This window comes from Anabrus simplex, chromosome 9 (genome assembly GCF_040414725.1).
Source record: "Anabrus simplex isolate iqAnaSimp1 chromosome 9, ASM4041472v1, whole genome shotgun sequence".
Lineage (NCBI taxonomy): Eukaryota > Metazoa > Arthropoda > Insecta > Orthoptera > Tettigoniidae > Anabrus > Anabrus simplex.
In genome coordinates this window covers 121,294,095-121,309,003 of record NC_090273.1, presented here as the reverse complement: position 1 = coordinate 121,309,003, position 14,909 = coordinate 121,294,095, and the positions used below count along the sequence as shown (strand labels likewise).

General features: G+C 38.0%; 1 protein-coding gene across 1 annotated transcript in view; it reads left to right on the top strand.

Moving 5' to 3' along the window:
* unc79 (UNC-79 domain-containing protein) overlaps positions 1–14,531 on the top strand; it is a 346,819-nt gene extending 332,288 nt beyond the window's left edge. The window contains exons 46-50 of the mRNA XM_068229169.1: positions 2,307–2,482; positions 4,280–4,541; positions 5,498–5,638; positions 6,929–7,051; positions 14,343–14,531. Of these exons, the coding sequence (XP_068085270.1) occupies positions 2,307–2,482; positions 4,280–4,541; positions 5,498–5,638; positions 6,929–7,051; positions 14,343–14,531 (891 nt within the window). The remainder of the gene's footprint in view (positions 1–2,306; positions 2,483–4,279; positions 4,542–5,497; positions 5,639–6,928; positions 7,052–14,342) is intronic.
* The last annotated feature ends 378 nt before the right edge of the window (positions 14,532–14,909 follow it).

Genomic DNA, 14,909 nt, shown 5'->3' with positions numbered 1-14,909 from the left:
TTAAAAGATTGATAACAGGCTTCTGAAATATGGGGATGGTTGAATGGGCCCAATTATTATAATCCATAGACAAGAGAGAATAAGCCTCGGTTTTCTTACTATTGCGCGTAAGTGTATTAGTTTTTCTAATTGACTTGTTCTGTTTATATACAAGTAGGTATGCAATTTTATCATTGATGTAATTTTGAAAAGATTCCATTCTAATGAGACAAAGGAGGAAGAAGCAGGAAGATAGGCCTCATATAACTGAGTGTTAAGTAATGCTTTTTTTTCCTATACAGAAACTCAATTTCGTTCCTGATCCATAGATTGTTGGATTTCTCTTGCGTCTTTCTATGCCAGACGACAAAACATTCTTGTTTTGAGGAGATCCCAGAATTTTTGTCCTTCTTCTTTATCCTTTAGAGTGCTATTTTTCTGATTGGTGGGAGCATGTACATTGAAAATTGTGTAGATTTTATTTGCAGATTTCAGAGTTAGTGTTGCAAGTATGGGGGATTGAGATTTAAATTCCACAACTGAATCTATGATTTTGAGATTTATTAGAAATCCATTACCAACCTGCGGGCAGTTTTTCATCACTCATTTTCCTGGGATTCCTTTATACATTCAGTACCCTTCTGATTCTATTGGGTCTTGATCACTATTTCTTATTTCGTGAAGGGCCATGAAATTTTATGTTTGTTCATGATGTCAGTGACAATCTTTAATTTTCCTATTTGGCACAGATAGTTAACATTGGGTGTCGAGAAGAAAGAGATTTGTTTAGGTCTAATTCTTTGAAGTTCTTGCATAGATGCTGGCTGTTTAGTTTTCAGATGCTCCGATCCATCATAATCTTCCGAATGACAGCCCACCGCATCCGAATGCTGTCTTTTCTGCAATATATGATTGCAGTTGGTGGAATTCTTCTTCAAAAGACTTTTCATGGTTGACTGTCTAAGTTGTCACCTTGAGATGAGGATAAATCCTCGAGTTACAATTCTAAATGTTATTTAGAAAGGTGAAGATGAGAGATGAAGAATGATTTTACGAAATTGTGAAGAAGGCTTTCTGCCTTATTTCATCCTAGTTGTTCAGGACTGGGAGTAGGCATTTCCTCCATATCCAGCAAACATTATGGTTTTCCCGCCAATACTCAGGTAGCTGATTGCAGTGGTTTCCCACTGGGCGATGGGGTCGCCACATCCCTACGCCAATTACACTATTTTATGTACACATTCAAGAACATCTTACTATATCTCTTCTTGTCTCCCCTACTATACCCCTTAAGAACTTCATCTAAATGAAGATAAATTTCCAACTCAAGAAGAGAAATTTGGTCAAATATTCATTTATAGGACAAGGTATTAGGGGCTGGAATTATTTACTAAGGGAAATGTTTGATGGATTTCCATTTTGTTTGGTGTTTAAGACAGGACTTGTTAAACAATTGATAGAGAATCTGCCATGCCTGACTGAATGCAAATCAGTGGTACTTGACAGATTATGTTCCGGGTTTTCATTGGAGAGATGGCACTGAATGACATTAGTAGATGAATAATCTTGAATGGAGTTTTATAAAGTAGGAAATATCATAATATGAAGATAAAGTTGGAATTCAAGGAGAAATATTGGAGCAAATATTCATTTATAGGAAGGGGAATTTAGGATTGGAATAATTTATCAAGGGAGATGTTTGATAAATTTCCAAATTCTTTGGAATCATTTAAGAGAAGACCAGGTAAACAACCAATAGGAAATCTTGTACCTGGATGACAGCCCTAAATGTTGATCAATAGTAAATTATGAATATATTTGAAACTTTAGATAACATGAAGTTGACACATCTTTTGTGAAATGAACATAAAACACACCACTTTTCCCTCTAGGGACCAAACTCTCTGAGGAAAGCCAGCCTAAAAATACTGTAGCCAGGTGCACTTGAAGTGTGTATGTCCACGCATCACATTTGCTGCATGCAATTTTCAGTAGTACAAAAAATCCAAATAAGGTATTTGCTTTTATTTCGTCAGAACATTTTTGAGAGAGCTCTGCTTACCGTGCTTACTTTCAGGCTTCTCTACTGTTTATGTGATCAAACCATTTCAACCTTGATGAAGCTATAGTGTTATAAAGTGATTGTTTCACATAGAATTCCTGGCAGATCTTTTAATTTCAGATTTACCTCTTCTTGTTTTCAGGAGCATTGATCTCACAATTTCTTTTGCATCTTGAAATCTGTCATTCATTCATTCATTCATTCATTCATTCATTAAATTTTTCCTGTGATTTTTATCTCTATGAATGCAATTGTTATGTTTCAGAGTTACTGCAAGGGCATGACAGTTGGACTGAATGAAGACACATTAGGAGGAGTACTTAAGAGTGGGATTGCTCAGTACCTGGCATTGGAGATCACAAGAGGCAACAGTCGTGACAACCGTGCTGTGACTAGGTATCTTCCATGGTTGTACAATGCCCCCTCTGCTCTCCAACAGGGGTAAGTTTAACCTACCTACCTACCTACCCACCCACCCACCCACCCACCCACCCTGTGGCATGTACAGCTCATTGAGGATCTTGGCTTACCAAGGTGACTGCTGACCAGCCAGATGTATTGTAGGACTGACTTAGATGTTAGGCCCTTAAAAACACCTGTCGTCGTCAACATCATCATCATCATCATCATCATCACAGATGTCCTGGAGATATTGCAGTGTAACAACTTCCTCAGTTGTCACAATTAAAATTAATAAAATTATGTACCTAATGGTTCCACCTTTTCAATACATGTAAACTTAGTAATGTAAGGTTACATCACTAGTTGATCATAAACAGTACCGGGTTGTTGTCAGCCAATCACTCAAAAACAGAAAAAATAATCCACAGGTAAATAAACAGAAATGTAGAAGATACAGGTTTTTCTTTTTCAAAACGAGTACCGTTTATGATCAAATAGTGATGTAAACCTTACATTACTAAGTTTACATGTATTGAAAAGGTGAAACCATCACATAATTTTATTAATTTTAATAGTGATCTCAATTCAATACGGACCATAATGAAATTCTTATCTTTCAATTTCCTCATTTGTGTTACTTAACTCTCTTGACTAGAGCCATTGCCTCTCAAATTAGACAGCTTGTTGGTCAATTAAGAATACTATTAAGAATACTATGAGTAATCTCTCTCTCTTAGTCCAACCCTTCGTAAGGGTGTAGTGGCATCACGCGACAATCCTTTTGGTGATCTTCCTCCAGGAGTCTCTGCTTTGGGCATGGTGACTTGCTTGCTGTAAGCTCATCCTGGTTAAGTTCTTGATCTGGTCCATCCATCGTAACGGCACACGTCCTCTAGGTCTTCGGCCTTCGACTTTTCCCTCTATGATAAGTATTTCCATTGCCTCCTGCCTTCTGGCAATATGACCAAAATATCCGAGTTGTTTTTGGTTGATAAGGGTCGACAGTCTTGTTCTGATGCCGAGTAATACAGAGGTCCAAAAAATAAAGTTGTTGCAAATTGGGCTGATGAAACTTGGGAGTTAGTAGACGAGCTGCTCGCCTAAGTGGTATGATCCGAGCTTTCAGTCAAAAGATGGTGTGGAATGGCATTAGTAAATGAATAGGCTTGAAAGGATTTATGAAAGCAGAGAATTTCAAAAATATAGAGATAAAGTTGGAATTCAAAGAGGATAAATTGGACGAAATGTTTGTTTATAACAAGAGAAATTAGGGATTGGATTCATTTATGAAGGGAAATGTTCGATTAATTTCCAACTTTTTTGAAATTGTAGACAAGACTACATAAATAATTGATAAGGAATCTGCCACCTGGACAACAGCTCTACTATGTGCAGATTGATTGATTTATTTATTTATTTATTTATTTATTTATTTATTTATTTATTTCTTTCTTTATTTCTTTCTTTCTTTCTATAAATCTAGAACAAATTATTCTGCTTAACTCTGTGGATCTCTTCCAGTTTTTGAATCAAGTAATCCTTGTGAAGGAACCATACTCTAATGGGGATCTTACCTTAAATACTCTCATAACCATATGAAGAGATCTGTAACCTTTATTTACAACTTTGTTAATGTGATTATGTCAATGAAGATCTTTCCTTATACAATAGCTAGGTACTTACAGTGATCCCCGTGAAGTAATTTCACTCCCACCAATGTAGTAATCAAAATTGAGAGGAAGCTGAAGGGAGTCAAGGCAATTCAAATTTGGATGTTTGCTACTCAATTTGATTAAATTTGAACATCTGAGAATGGCATTATATTTATACTTGCAGACCTCGTGAGTTCATAGACTGTGTGGGCCACATTCGTCTCTTGTCCTGGCTGCTTCTTGGCTCTCTTATGCACACTGCTCTCCTTGGAAGTGGCTCCAACAATCATTCTACATCATCTCATGGGCCATGTCAGCCAGTACCTCAAGAGGTATCCTGTCACATTGCTGATCACATCCAAGTGATCATGGCAGGCTTTGCTGAACAGTCTAAAGCCTCTGTTCTGCATATGTCTTCACTCTTTCATGCATTTATCCTGTGTCAAGTAAGTATCCTACTTTCATTTCTTTTGGTATAAGAAAGTAAAATGTGTAACCAGGGGTTTAGTGCTTTAAACAAAGGGAGAAATTTAAAACATTAAAATAAATTTAGAATCATTAAAACCATATCATAAAATCCAGAATTAAAACAAGGTTAAGATATATGACATCTAAGATCAGGATGTGGGAAGCAACGGGGACCCTACGAGGTTATTGATCAAAGTCCTTTTGTGGCCAAAACTTCAAATAAAGAATAATTTAGTTAATACCTATTTATTACAAGAAACACCAAAGAAAAAGAAAAAAAGAACACTAGCATAAACACAAAATAAAAATACAAAATCTGTTGTAATTAAGTTGCAGGCTTACAATGATCTTGTCTGTACTAGTCTTGAAAGAAAATACTTTTTGAATTACAGTAGAATAGACATAAAATAAAATTGAAATTAAGATGTGAAACAAATAGGTCCACTGTGCAGAGTTGGTTGTTATTCGAATAAAAGATACTTAATCAATTACAAATTGAAAATGTGAAGCAACCACCTCCAATAAAAAGAAATACAGGTCTTAGGAAAACAATTCAAAAATAAAACTGAATTACTAAGGTCAAGCTTAGTGAGCAATTTAATTTTAAGGTACCAAAACTGTTAGAAAAACTTGCCTTGTGACAAATTAAGATATAAATGATGACATTAAATGAAGTTAAATTACATTAGGAAATTTAAGATTTGCTTACCCCATGAAAGCCTGAGCTCCCTATAGAGCATAGGGCTCCTGGACAACACGTCCACTCTACATGATCCTGAAGGGGCCTGTTTAATCTGCTCAGAAATGGCTTTATTGTCCTTAAACCTAGTTCATGACTTGGATACTGATAAGAACCTTAATGATTTGAAGATTTATACAGTGAGGGAAAATATTTTTTTTTATGATTTCTAATTTAATATAATGTGTATTGCAGCTATGGACTGTATACCTAGAGCAGAGTGCTTCTCACAACCTCCCAAGCACAGAAACGCACAGCGCTACCATGAGCATTGTGCTAGATTTCTGGGGTAAAGTGACTCCATGTATCCTGCAATTGGTCTCTCATTCTAAAGTAGTGAGTACTAAATAAGAAGCATTTACATAGAGTATAATATTTCTTATTTGCCTGTTTGTATAACAGAAAGTATAATATATTATTTTGAATTAGTAGTCATTGTCGTAAGTACCAGTATGCATGTTTTCTGTTGCCCTGCTTGACAAAATATTCAATTTTCTGTTTTGTTCTGAAAGTACAGGGTCTCTCATATAAAACCAGACCAAACGCATGATGTTTGTACTCTGCACTACAGCAGCTGCAGGGTGGGAGGCATGTACATAGTTCTTGACCTTGCAAGCAGCTTGCAAGTGTTTGACCTGGCAAGCATCAGTCGCCAGTTTGAATCTCAGCTGTTAACATGGTGAGACAGTTATCATTGCATGTAAAAGTTCTGGTTTCATCTTAATGGTCATATGAACAGTCATAACTCTCGCTATTGGTGTTTATGAAGTCACTCATTATGATAGCAAGATTGGTGTTTGGTGTGCTGTTAGTGCAAGATGAATAATTGGACCTATTTTTTTCGAGACGACAGTAAATGCAGAGAGGTACCAAGATGACATTTTAATGCCGTTCTGCCATTAGTTATGAAGAAGAAAAGTCACGTGCCTGCTCATACAGCAGAAGATTCCCTTCTTATAATCTCGGAAGTATTTGCAAACAGAGCGATCAGTGCTGGTCTTTTCCCCCTCTCGTTCTCCAGATCTAACAGATACAGTACCGATATAACCCAGGAAGGACGACATTTCCAGCATCTTTTATAAGGTAAGATTTCATATAAGATTGTATACACGCTTAAAGCAGGGCGACCACACGTGACGTAAGTTCGGCTGAGGCAGCTCCCATAGCGCAGAGTACAAACAACATGTGTTCAGTCTGAGTTTACATGAGAGATCCTATAGAGTTCCTCAATAAGATTGTGACCGGGCGAGTTGGCCGTGCGTGTAGAGGCGCGCGGCTGTGAGCTTGCATCCGGGAGATAGTAGGTTCGAATCCCACTATCGGTAGCCCTGAAAATGGTTTTCCGTGGTTTCCCATTTTCACACCAGGCAAATGCTGGGGCTGTACCTTAATTAAGGCCACGGCCGCTTCCTTCCAACTCCTAGGCCTTTCCTATCCCATCGTCACCATAAGACCTATCTGTGTCGGTGCGACGTAAAGCCCCTAGCAAAAAAAAAGAAAAAAGATTGTGTTGCAAGGCCATCATTTAAAGCACATCATAATAAATTAAGGATTTTTTAAAAATATATAAGATAAAATGTTGATATGTTCCTGTCAACATTTCTACCATGTTTTTTTTTACTACAGTTGGCAGAGATGGTGAACCTCCACTTCCTGAGTCTGTTAGAGGCTCTCTTGGAATGCAACTCAACAGTTCTTAGCAAACTTCTTCCTCTGTGGAGTCCTGTGTTTTTCGCATACCATATTCAGGTACTGATATTAATTGTTTTTTTATAAGATATTAAATGATTTGTCTGTTAGTACACCTCCTGACACAAAAGTAAAGTGGAACAATCAGCATCGAAACTTTGTATATCTTGTCCTAAACTGCAATAATAATAATATTATTATTATTGTTTTTTAATATGTCCTCCTCCGTAGCGTAACGGTTAGTGTTATTAGCTGCCGTCCTCGGGGGCCCGGGTTCGATTCCCGGTACTACCAGGAATTTAAGAATGGCAGGAGGGCTGGTATGTGGTTGGAATGGTACATGCAGCTCACCTCAATCAATCAATCAATCAGTACTGATCTGCATTTAGGGCAGTCGCCCAGGTGGCAGATTCCCTATTTGTTGTTTTCCTAGCCTTTTCCTAAATGATTTCAAAGAAATTGGAAATTTATTGAACATCCCTCTTGGTAAGTTATTCCAATCCCTAACTCCCCTTCCTATAAATGAATATTTGCCCCAGTTTGTCCTCTTGAATTCCAACTTTATCTTCATATTGTGATCTTTCCTACTTTTATAAACGCCATTCAAACTTATTCGTCTACTAATGTCATTCCACGCCATCTCTCCGCTGACAGCCCGGAACATACCACTTAGTCGAGCAGCTCTTCTTCTTTCTCTCAATTCTTCCCAACCCAAACATTGCAACATTTTTGTAACGCTACTCTTTTGTCGGAAATCGCCCAGAACAAATCGAGCTGCTTTTCTTTGGATTTTTTCCAGTTCTTGAATCAGGTAATCCTGGTGAGGGTCCCATACACTGGAACCATACTCTAGTTGGGGTCTTACCAGAGACTTATATACCCTCTCCTTTACATCCTTACTACAACCCCTAAACACCCTCATAACCATGTGCAGAGATCTGTACCCTTTATTTACAATCCCATTTATGTGATTACCCCAATGAAGATCTTTCCTTATATTAACACCTAGATACTTACAATGATCCCCAAAAGGAACTTTCACCCCATCAACGCAGTAATTAAAACTGAGAGGACTTTTCCTACTTGTAAAACTCACAACCTGACTTTTAACCCCGTTTATCAACATACCATTGCCTGCTGTCCATCTCACAACATTTTCGAGGTCACGTTGCAGTTGCTCACAATCTTGTAACTTATTTATCACTCTATAGAGAATAACATCATCCGCAAAAAGCCTTACCTCCGATTCCACTCCTTTACTCATATCATTTATATATATAAGAAAACATAAAGGTCCGATAATACTGCCTTGAGGAATTCCCCTCTTAATTATTACAGGGTCAGATAAAGCTTCACCTACTCTAATTCTCTGAGATCTATTTTCTAGAAATATAGCAACCCATTCAGTCACTCTTTTGTCTAGTCCAATTGCACTCATTTTTGCCAGTAGTCTCCCATGATCCACCCTATCAAATGCTTTAGACAGGTCAATCGCGATACAGTCCATTTGATCTCCTGAATCCAAGATATCTGCTATATCTTGCTGGAATCCTACAAGTTGAGCTTCAGTGGAATAACCTTTCCTAAAACCGAATTGCCTTCTATCGAACCAGTTATTAATTTCACAAACATGTCTAATATAATCAGAAAGAATGCCTTCCCAAAGCTTACATACAATGCATGTCAAACTTACTGGCCTGTAATTTTCAGCTTTATGTCTATCACCCTTTCCTTTATACACAGGGGCAACTATAGCAACTCTCCATTCATCTGGTATAGCTCCTCCGACCAAACAATAATCAAATAAGTACTTCAGATATGGTACTATATCCCAACCCATTGTCTTTAGTATATCCCCAGAAATCTGATCAATTCCAGTCGCTTTTCTAGTTTTTAACTTTTGTATCTTATTGTAAATGTCATTGTTATCATATGTAAATTTTATTTCTTCTTTGGCCTTAGTCTCCTCCTCTATCTCGACATTATCCTTGTAACCAACAATCTTTACATACTGCTGACTGAATACTTCTGCCTTTTGAAGATCCTCACATACACACTCCCCTTGTTCATTAATTATTCCTGGAATGTCCTTCTTGGAACCTGTTTCTGCCTTAAAATACCTATACATACCCTTCCATTTTTCACTAAAATTCGTATGACTGCCAATTATGCTTGCCATCATATTATCCTTAGCTGCCTTCTTTGCTTGATTCAATTTTCTAGTAAGTTCCTTCAATTTCTCCTTACTTCCACAGCCATTTCTAACTCTATTTCTTTCCAGTCTGCACCTCCTTCTTAGTCTCTTTACTTCTCTATTATAATAAGGTGGGTCTTTACGATTCCTTACCACCCTTAATGGTACAAACCTGTTTTCGCATTCCTCAACAATTTCTTTAAACCCATCCCAGAGTCTGTTTACATTTATATTTACAGTTTTCCACCGATCATAGCTACTTTTTAGAAACTGCCTCATGCCTGCTTTATCAGCCATGTGGTACTGCCTAACAGTCCTACTTTTAAGACCTTCCTTTCTATCACATTTATTTTTAACTACCACAAAAACAGCTTCATGATCACTAATACCATCTATTACTTCAGTTTCCCTATAGAGCTCATCTGGTTTTATCGGCACGACATCCAGGATATTTTTCCCTCTGGTTGGTTCCATCACTTTCTGAATCAGCTGTCCTTCCCATATTAACTTATTTGCCATTTGTTGGTCATGCTTTCTGTCGTTCGCATTTCCTTCCCAATTGACATCTGGCAATGGGGGTGTGCCTGAAAAGAGCTGCACCACCTCAGGATGAGGACACGAGTTTGTCCGACTCGTTGGCTGAATGGTCAGCGAACTGGCCTTCGGTTCAGAGGGTCCCAGGTTCGATTCCCGGCCGGGTTGGGGATTTTAACCTTCATTGGTTAATTCCAATGGCCCGGGGGCTGGGTGTTTGTGCTGTCCCCAACATCCCTGCAACTCACCCACCACACACAACACTATCCTCCACCACAATAACACGCAGTTACCTACACATGGCAGATGCCGCCCACCCTCATCGGAGGGTCTGCCTTACAAGGGCTGCACTCGGCTAGTAATAGCCACATGAAATTAATTAATTAATTTTAATTAATTTAATATAAGTTACTGTACATTTGTCCAATACACACTTTGCCTCCAAACTTGCATAATCTATTATGTTGTGAAAGTTGCAAGCATCATTTAGGCAGTTTATAGCAATTATTTTTATTTAAACTTGTTCTAAAATCATTGGCAAGTGTAGATTAACCTCCGTATGCCACCTAGCCAAGAAATTGATGTGATAATGTACGCCTTCCTTTTGATCGTGTTTGCACTCAGAGATTTATAAATTTTCAGGTAACCACTTTTTGTGTCAGGAAGCATCCATTAAAGGCTCTGTCAAACAGGAAGCGGACTGTCTGCGTGGACAAAATGACCGCAGGCCATCGCGGACTGGGGTTGTCACATAGAATGCGGACAAGTCAGGGCAAACCAGTGTGAAAACAGTCGCAATCAAGAGTGTACCGACTCATTCTTTCTTGAACTAGCGTTACCATTTTGTTGTTTTAATCAAATGTCCAGCAGCCCCTGTCGGTGGGGGACACAGATGAAGAATACACCCACAGTATCCCATGTCTGTCGTAAGAGGCGATTAAAGGGGCGACCAAGGGATGCTGACATTAGAAACATGGGACTACTTGTGATCTTTGTCATAGACATGCCATGTGTCGTACAGGTGTTCATGACCATGCATTAGATCAATTAATTTCTCCATATCTTCTGCAGACATTGTTCAGTGTTGGCCGTGCAAACTCTGTGAAAATTATTACTCTGCAAACTAGTTTGATCCGCTGCAGTAGGCCGCCTTCTGTTTGACCACGATGATGTAATATCACAGTGTACAGAGTCCAGTCCGCTTCCTCTTTGACAGAGCCTTAAGCATGTAGTTTATGGTTTTCTGTAATCCCTTGTAATAATGCATCAAATTTTAGCAATATAAATTCCTAGAAATATTTATACATGCATATCTATACTAATATCATAAAGAGAGAAAGTGTAATCTCGGGAACCACTCAAATGATTTCAGTAATCCTTTCACCAATACAAAGCTTATTTCTACCAGAGTATTATAGGCTATATATAATTATTCTAACTTATCTGGAATGAAAGCAATTTAAATAAGAATATAGACTGTCAATAAAAACATTATATCCAGTACACTTAAAAGTGGACATGCTGCGTAAACTGTTGCATCAAAATTATATAGGTAACATTTGTAGTTCTTAATGAAATCCACTAAAAGGTTAGCAACAGCAAATGTTTACTTTTAATACTTGTAGATAACCCACAATACCGGGCGAGTTGGCCATGCAGTTAGGGGCGTGCAGCTGTGAGCTTGCATATGGGAGATAGTGGGTTCGAACCCCACTGTCAACAGCCCCAAAGATGTTTTCCATGGTTTCCCATTTTCACACCAGGTAAATGCTGGGGCTGTACCTCATTAAGGCCATGGCCGCTTCCTTCCCAATCCTAGGCCTTTCCTATCCCATTGTTGCCATAAGACCTATCTGTGTCAGTGCAACGTAAAGCGAAGTTGTAAAAAAAAAAATGATAATTCACAATAAGTTCTTTTAGCAAAAGAATTAATAATGATCTATATTACTAGCAGAAATATGTATCTTCAGTGAGAAGTATTCATTAAGAAGTGTTTAAGAAAATATCATCCTATACATATTTCATACAAGTAAGCTTCACACAATGTTCATATGGTACGCTGACATCACACTTAACCTTTTCAATCTGGTGAACTGCTGTAGCAATCTTCTGTTGTTAAGCTATTCTGTGCTTTGCTACTGTGGATTGCCAGAGAAATTCGACCTTCATATTATTCATATTATCTTAACAGTTTCCTTAGAGTCTGTAGTTACTCCAAGTCAGGGGCTATCATTTCAAAGGTAAATGCTCGAGTGACGTTTGCGCTATCACTTGCCACCTACCTGCTGTTCTCTAACAACATGTTGGTACTTCAAAGTGTTCTGGTACCATATTCCTGGAGAAACTGTATACTCTTACTCTCATTCTGAGTAGTGAATTTGAATACAGGGAGGATTTAACTCCGCCAGTGCCATGTCCCAAGCCATGGAACTAAAAGGAGGATGGCAAGCTTGCATGAATGAAAGTAACTAAAATATTCACAATGACATTTAACCAAATTGTGTATTTTTGTTGTTTTTTAATTAGGCACCCTGTCGTGTTGTAATAATGCAAACAAATGTTAACGAGAAAGCAGAGAGCGGAAGGTATTCATACAGCGGGCAGGGCCAGCCACCCCAGACTCTTCCCCTTAAAGCAACTCTTCCACTCTCGCTTCATCACAAGGTTAAAATCTGTGCTCACTTACATTGTTGCGTGGTATACAGAAGCATTTTGACTTCATTGTAACCATCAAAAGTCTCCTTCCCTGCAGAGAGTGTTCCTGCAGATTATGCTATTTCTAAAAAAAAATTTCTTCACACAATTTGATATAAATTTCCTATATTTATTAGTTCTATGAATATGCACAAATTCCATGCCCACAAAGCTGTGGGTAAAAACTAATTGTAAAATCAAATCCCTAGTAGGTGTCTACCTGTGTTTGTATGGGCTAATCTCATTACCATGAAGAAATTCTTTGTGAGGTCAGATCTCGGTCTCCAACTATGAATTCGTATGATCCGCTGCTATATATTTTCTGTTCTCCTATATGGATGTGAAAGCTGGACTCTGGATCCAATCATAGGAAAACGTATTGATGCCTTCGAAATGTTCCTGTATCGCCGTCTCTTACGGATATCCTGGGTAATGAAAATCTCAAATGCCGAGGTCCTTTGTCGGATGAAAAAGCAAAAAGAACTACTGCTCACCATAAAACAGAGGAAAACGCAATACCTAGGACATATCATGAGAGGTGAGAGGTATCAGTTATTACAGCTTATTATCGAAGGGAAGATACAGGGGAAGAGATCTGTTGGGAGAAGAAGAAATTCATGGCTGAAAGACCTTTGAAGATGGCACTGCTGTACTTCAGAAATGGCATTCCATTCTGTGCTGTCAAGATCAGAGCTAGTTACGTGGATCGCCAACCTCCGCCCGGAGACGGCGTCTTAAGAAGAAGAAGAATCTCCAGAACCAACTAACAAATTTTGCAGAAGGTTTAGGTGTATAAAAAATTAATCCATGACAAAAGGGAACAGAGCAATGATGATTTTAGTGAAGGAAGTCAAAGAAACAAAATGGTCATCCGAGAGCTTTCTGGCTTACGCTGCCTAAACCATCAATAACATAATGGCATGTGGCCTCTGCAGAGGCTTGATTTAGGTCTTTTGAGTTGACACTGTATAGGTGTCCTGCACATCTGTGAAGATGGGGGTCTACCTATGATGAAACCATCAATGATAGCCCTAAATTATGTGTGAAAGGATTGTTGAACATAGAAAGTTCTACAGAAATGTCTGCAGCAGTGTACGGTCAAAATATTAGTTATGATTTCTCCATGTGTGGTACCATTAGGTAGCTAGTTGTCTCCGAGCCCAAAAATAGCGGTATCTGTAAAAGATAGCCATCACCAAGTGGTTTTGTGTTATAGTTTGCAGTAAAAGGAATCAACCTTAAAATTAGAAACCGTATTTTGAGATTAATCACAAAATCCTTATCAAAATAAATTGTTAATTTACCCTAGTGATACACTTTACCTTATATACTATTAAAAACAGAATTAAATGATATCTTTTTCAGGTATAATATGTTATTAAATGTTTTCTTTTTCAAATATTTTCTAATTTTATTTATCCCAAATTAGTTTTGACAGCCTAATCTACATTATACCTGCGAAGCTTTTTAATCTCCAGCAACTCGTTTATATCTTTTGTTTGTTCTTGGGCTTAACTATCTACATAGCTTAGACGGGACCAGCAAGTTAGATGTACAGTAGCCACTCAGTTGTGGCTCATGGCGCCCAGCCACCTCGGTTTTCTTATGTTGTCCATATGCTCTCTTAAGCTCAGCCTTGAACATCTTGGACTTGTTTGATTCCCTTTTTTAAAAATGTTTTTTCCTTGTTTTCATTTGCGGTAGGCTTGAACCTTCTTTAAATTAAAATATCGAGACTGTCCAGGTCGGGTCATGTAGCAGTGAACTTGCACTTGTGGTGGGGGATTGTGGATTAGAACTCCACTGTCGACAGTCCTGAAAATGCTTTTCCATGTTTCCTATTTTCACACCAGGTAAATGCTGGCATGTTCAAATTCAGATAAAATATATCCACCATTATAATGCAAACTAACAATTTTTCTTTCTCAGCTCCCAGGACACTTACAAGTGAGACTTCAAGGCTGCCGTAACTTCCCTCCATCAACACCACCAGCCAATCCCCCACAGCAGCAACATGTATGTAACACTGTTCTCTTACGATGGCTGCAGAGACTCCAGTTCAAGATGGGACAGATTGAACTACAGTCGTCTGCAGCAACACAGTTCTATTCTGTGTAAAAATAATAGTCTCTTCGAATATTAGATGGGTGTTTCTTGCAACACAGGTATATGAAGTCCATTTTACTTTTTAAAATTGATAACACCTTCAAAACACTGTTGTTATGTTTACCTAATATAATTTTGATGTGCCAAAAGTGAAGATTCTGTAATCAGGGTAAAAATGTATGTTGTTGTCAGTATAAATACAGTCAAATTCCAATTATCCAACCTAAACTATGAAATGTTGGTCAATACAGAAAGAGGTAATGGTTATCATTAATTGTATGGAACATGAACGTAATTTACAATGCAATGAACAGATGAATTTCTATTAAAGGGTACAGGTAGGGTACAAAGTTTGGTTGAAATTACTCCAATGGTTTAGGAGGAGATGTA